This window comes from Liolophura sinensis, chromosome 11, assembly GCF_032854445.1.
Source record: "Liolophura sinensis isolate JHLJ2023 chromosome 11, CUHK_Ljap_v2, whole genome shotgun sequence".
Taxonomy (NCBI): domain Eukaryota; kingdom Metazoa; phylum Mollusca; class Polyplacophora; order Chitonida; family Chitonidae; genus Liolophura; species Liolophura sinensis.
The window spans coordinates 10,599,330-10,605,750 of NC_088305.1; the positions used below are offsets into that span (position 1 = coordinate 10,599,330).

The 6,421-nt window shown below is 40.6% G+C and overlaps 1 protein-coding gene across 1 annotated transcript in view; it reads right to left on the reverse strand.

Moving 5' to 3' along the window:
• The window catches only part of LOC135477858 (NACHT and WD repeat domain-containing protein 2-like), a 35,332-nt gene extending 32,663 nt beyond the window's left edge, over positions 1 to 2,669 (reverse strand). Inside the window, 1 exon segment of the mRNA XM_064758064.1 lies at positions 2,498 to 2,669. Coding sequence (XP_064614134.1) covers positions 2,498 to 2,669 — 172 coding nt within the window.
• Positions 2,670 to 6,421: the final 3,752 nt, after the last annotated feature.

Consider the following 6,421-nt stretch of genomic DNA (forward strand, 5'->3'; position numbering starts at 1 on the left):
TAATAGACTCACTTTTGCCCAACATTAGCTTTAATACATTCATATATCTTTAATTTGCACTCTGATCAATGAGCAGAAATTGTTACATGCGCTTAGCAATGGGGGTAGACTTGAAAGGTGAACGTTTGATCCTGGTCGCTAATTTGGGCTTTCAGTAAACCAGGCACAAAAGTTAAAAGTTAAGACTTTGTTTATGTAATGCTGAAAGAAAAAGCTGGTAAGTCAAAGCAGAAGCATGCACCGTCAGATTACTGTGCTGAAAAATATACCCAAGAAAACATTATCAGATTTTTAAAAATGAATTTAAATCCATTTAAATCTTTGAACTCTAAGAGGTCATATACCATGCTGTTTGGTTAAAGCATAGATGCGTCATACCGTCATGAAGTGATAGTGTAACCTGACAACACTTCACTTTTTCTCGTTTTTATATTTAATTACAGGTCAAATTTTTGTGAAAATTATTTAAATAACCTTTTTCTTCAATATAAGAGCTATAATATCATTAACATCTGTGCAGAGAGCGGGGTAAATTTTTTTTTTACCTCAGAATACTTCAGCACTGGCTCATTAAGATAACTGCAGAATGCATTTATCTCAAATAAATAACAGGTCAAAACAATAAATAAATTTTCATGCATAGTTTTTTTTCACTTCAAGAATGTATGAAGATTTTAGAATCAGAACTTCAAAAATTACGTCTAATATAAATTTACAACAAATGACAGTCATGCACCTTTTTTAAATGATCTGCCATAAAGGCATAGAAGTGTATGTTCAATTTAACCTGATTTCTGATGCCCTTATAACATATGATTTCCAATACTAAATTATTATGTAGAGCAGCCCTGTCTAAGAAAAACCTGCCTAGTTTGATTCCATGCACCCATAGGTTTAATCACCGAAGGTAAACCGCGCCAAGTCCACAAAAATATATATATAGACTTAATAAATAAATAAATTACATAATATAAATATTTTTTACAAAGGTACAAATATAACACAGCCTATGCAAGAGGAGTGTTGGAGTACAACAAAAAATTCATGTGAAAAAAAGTTTGTGAAAACGCTGTGGAATAACAGAAAGTACAGCAGATGGATATGTTGAGGAATACCAGAAGTCAAGGTACACATAAATGAAGATGTTGAGGAATGCCAGACGGTAGGGTACACATAAGTGAAAATGTTGTGGAATACCAGAAGTCAAGGTACACATATGTGAAGATGCTGAGGAATACCAGACGGTAGGGTACACATAAGTGAAGATGTTGAGAAATACCAGACGATAGGGTACACATGTGTGAAGATGTTGTGGAATACCAGAAGGTAGGGTACACATATGTGAGGATGTTGTGGAATACCAGAAGTCAAGGTACACATATGTGAAGATGTTGTGGAATACCAGACGGTAGGGTACACATAAGTGAAGATGTTGAGGAATACCAGAAGTCAAGGTACACATAAGTAAAGATGTTGGTGAATACCAAAGGTAGCGTACACATATGCGAAGATGATGTGGAATACCAGAAGGTAAGGTACACATGTGTGAAGATGTTGCAGAATACCAGAAGGTAGGGTACACATATGTGAGGATGTTGTGGAATACCAGAAGTCAAGGTACACATACGTGGAGATGTTGTGGAATACCAAAGGTATCGTACACATAAGTGAAGATGTTGAGGAATACCAGACGACAGGGTACACATAAGTGAAGATGTTGGTGAATACCAAAGGTAGGGTACACATATGTGAGGATGTTGTGGAATACCAGAAGTCAAGGTACACATACGTGGAGATGTTGTGGAATACCAAAGGTATCGTACACATAAGTGAAGATGTTGGTGAATACCAAAAGTAGCGTACACATATGTGAAGATGTTGTGGAATACCAGAAGTCAAGGTACACGTATGTGACGATGTTGTGGAATACCAAGAGGTAAGGTACACATAAGTGAAGATGCTGAGGAATACCAGACGGTAGGGTACACATAAGTAAAGATGTTGAGGAATACCAGACGATAGGGTACACATAAGTGAAGATGTTGGTGAATACCAAAGGTAGCGTACACATATGCGAAGATGATGTGGAATACCAGAAGGTAAGGTACACATGTGTGAAGATGTTGCAGAATACCAGAAGGTAGGGTACACATATGTGAGGATGTTGTGGAATACCAGAAGTCAAGGTACACATATGTGAAGATGTTGTGGAATACCAGAAGTCAAAGTACACATATGTGAAGATGTTGTGGAATACCAAGAGGAAAGGTACACATAAGTGAAAATGTTGTGGAATACCAGAAGTCAAGGTACACATATGTTAAGATGTTGAGGAATACCAGATGGTACACATATGTGAAGATGTTGACGAATACCGGAAGGTAATGTACACACATGTGGAAATTAGAAAGAGCAAAAGGTAGTCTATACATATATGAAGATGTTGAAAAATGTATCGTGATTGTACCTGAGTAATGACGGGATCTGATTAGCTTACCTGTGAAGGTGGAGCTTGTAAAGATGCGCACAATCCTGGAGCTTAGGGACGGAAGGTTGGTCAAGTCACCCACCAGCACCCTCTCCAACTTCTCAGTCTCCTCTTTGCTGCTCCCCCCATCCGAGAGGCTCGTCCGGTCACTACTGTCCAGCGAGGCCAGTGACCCTTCCATCCTCAATCCGGACTCACACACTGGACGGATGCACCCGCCACGCTCTGGTCAGGTAAAAACCCCTTTGATCCTGTCACTGTGCCGGGCTCTGTCCACTGTGTTGTGAGTGTGAAGTGTTCCGTCAGCCTGAACCCAGCCACTGACCACGGGGACATGTCTGAACGGCTTGCGTCATGGTGCTTAGTGCGCCTCCCTCTCACACAATGCCCGGCACCTTCGTCAAGACCTGGCTAATATCACCGCTAGCGGCGCACTGCCCCCGGGGGTAATTCTACAAACTGACGTATGAGAAAATAAATGATTTTGGCAACTGTTTAAGTGATTATATATACATGCGATCTCAGGCGATTGCGCAATGTGGGGTGAGATTTCTCAAATTTCAGTATCAAAGATGGTATATTTGATTACCAATTTACCGGCCTAACTATATGGTTTTTGAGTATTTATTTACAGTATAACTGGATAACATTGTCTGAATAATGAGGGTTTACAAACTAAATTAGGCAATAAAACTGTCACCAAATTATGCGATTTTTTAAATGAACTTACTTTCAATATGGCCGTTGGCGACCTCTAGTGTTTTAAATAATAACTTGGCATCCGAATAAACAAGCATATTATTCAATTTGCCAAAGGTATAATTTTATTAGACTAAGATAAGAGATGGATCCAGGTGAAGTGGAGAAGGCTGTGGGATGTTAACATTTACGTATGTATATCTAAACCAGCTGGTATCCCTGAACTATAAAGATCAGCCCACACTGTATATCTTATAGGCTTCTGGCACACCATTACACCTGTACACGCATCAGTCACATTGTTACCACTGTATACGCTTCATTCACACTGTCACACCTGTACACGCCTCAGTCACATTGTTACACCTATATACGCTTCATGCACACTGTCACATTTGTACACGCATCAGTCGCACCATTACACCTGTACACGCATCAGTCGCACTGTCACACTTATATGAGCTTCATTCATACTGTTACACCTGTAAACGCTACAGTCACACTGTTACACCTGTAAACGCTACATTCTCACTGACTTCAATATTGCCGCTCTGACCATAAGCCACAATCATACATTGAATAACAGTCACAGCCACATACGTCATCATGTGCACATTTCTCACACTTGCATAAACAATGCATCCATAGATAAGGTAAGGTTTGCTTACCTGTGAAGCAATCTCTGGACAGTTGATCGTGTTTAAAATCCCATTTAAGTCATGTTAATGTTGTCTGTCTCCACTCAGGCTCACGGGGCCTAGAACTTCCGAAATTTCTCCCACCCACACTCTCTCCCCACGGGGCGCACACTGAATGAGTAATATATAGAATAGTGTGATAAGCAGTCATGAAAAATATAGGTTATCACATATAGATATACGCCTGCTCTGTCAGTGACCCCTCTCCTTGAAAAATATAGCATTCACGTCCAAAACTCAATCCGGGCATGAAGTGCAGATTCGTGGTACTTGAGTGAAGGCGGAACACGCAATGTGCGTAAAATACGCACACGCGTACTGGGCATTCTCACTTAAGGTTTTTTCCTCTCCGGCCGTACGTGGGAAGGTCTTACAAGCAACCTGCGGATGGTCGTGGGTTTCCCCGGGCTCTTCCCGGTTTCCTCCCACCATAATGCTGGCCGCCGTCGTATAAGTGAAATATTCCTGAGCTCGGCGTAAAACACCAATCAAATAAATAAATAATTAAATAATTTAAGTTTTCATAATTGGTAGGATTGGGCTATCTTTTGGGACACTGTACAAGCAGCGTAAACGGTGTAACTTACTCCAAGTCTTTACTCCATAGGATACATCTTTCTTATTCGGAGACTGAACAGCCAGTGTAAACGTTGTAACTTATTGTAAGTCTGTACTCACTTGGGTACATCTTCCTTATTTGGAGACTGTACAGCCAGCGTAAATGGTGTAACTTATTGTAAGTCTGTATTCACTTGGGTACATCTTTCTTTTGCGGAGACTGTACAACCAGCGTAAATGGTGTAACTTATTGTAAGTCTGTATTCATCTGGGTACATCTTTCTTATCTGGAGACTGTACAACCAGCGTAAACGTTGTAACTTACTGTAAGTCGTCTATTCAATGAAATACATCTGTCTTGTTCGTAGCCTCTATGTACAACCAGTGTGAACTCTATGAATTACTATATATATTACTATTATAGTGTTTGCAATAAGACAAATGTAACTTACTTGGAGGCTGAACAACCAGTGTCAACAATCAGAGACTTTAAAGAGTCTGTTCCGAATATTTTTTTCCAACAAAATTTTTTTGTGTTGCCTTGAGTTCCTGTAAATATGAGGCTATGTCGTACAAATACCTGTAGTGTTGAAATCGGTTTAAAGTTTCAAAAAAATTTGAATGCTACTCGCTTTGTCATTTTTAGGACGGGGGTGGGTGGAATCTTTTCGGAGCCTGAATCGTTGTGCCAACAAGGTCGCTTGATCTGCGGAACATTTCTCGCCAACAGAAGTAACTTACCGACAGAAATTCACCAGGTCGCGTGTTATCCACTATACGTGTACAACTCCCAATCTTTTCTCCACTATACGTGTCCAACTCCCAGTCTTTTCTCCACTATATGCGTGTGCAACTCCCTGTCTTTTCTCCACTATACGTGTACAACTCCCAGTCTTTTATCCACTATGCGTGTACAACTCCCAGTCAATTTCTGCACTATGCATGTACAACTCCTAGTCTTTTCTCCACTATACGTGTACAACGCCCAGTCTTTTCTCCACTATATGCATGTGCAACTCCCAATCTCTTTTCCACTGTATGGGTACGTGTACATCTCCCATGCAATCTATCTAATAGTTTCATTCAGTTTTGTGCGTTCCAGTACCGGAATAACGGCTTTACGCGGTGACGTGACTTTCTGTTTGAGTGGACAGACTTCGAGTTCACCCCCCGCGACGATATTAACGCTGGTTGAAATTCAAGCCCACAGCACCGTCGTATTCAATACAGGTCCGCGTCCTATAGCGCCATACCAGGGGTCGGCCCGATATAAACTATAGCTGACAGGTCAGCCTCGGTGTACCTGAGCTATGCCATTAGGAAACCTAATCCCGCAGTATTCATACGCATCTCGGTCTACATGTAAATCCGCCGATGTATCGCTTTGGAACGCAGATGAACCCTTAATTCATTCACGCAAGAAAGACAAAAGACCTCCGAATAAATATTCCGCGTGTTTTTTATGTGGATACGGCTAAGACACATCTGGGCGGTCTCTTAATTGTAATACATGTAGTATTGGCGTTTCTTCGCCTCAGCTGTTGTCAGTTTTTTGCTTACTCAGCATCATTTTGCCACCTTGTCTTTTCATCCCAACAGTTCTCTACTCCTCACCTTTGTGTGTGACTAGAGACACCTCTGTATTCTATCATCTGAGGATGTGTGCTCTGATGATCAACAAGCTCTCAAGTACGGTCGATTTCAGTGTAAGGCTGAGTGTTTGAGTACCAACAAATAGGTCGATTTTGGCAACTCGATAGTATGGACTGTGTCATTAAACTGGCTATTTATTGTAACGAAATGGTTGGAACGTTGTGTATACGCATATCCAAAATGAAAGAAAGAATAGGACAACTTCGCTTTTATGTAACAAAAAATGGACTAGGAAGACTATTCATCTATCCAGTGGAACGATGTTACAAAATGTGTTACTAACTGGAATGATGTTACAAAATGTGTTACTAAATGGAACGGTGTT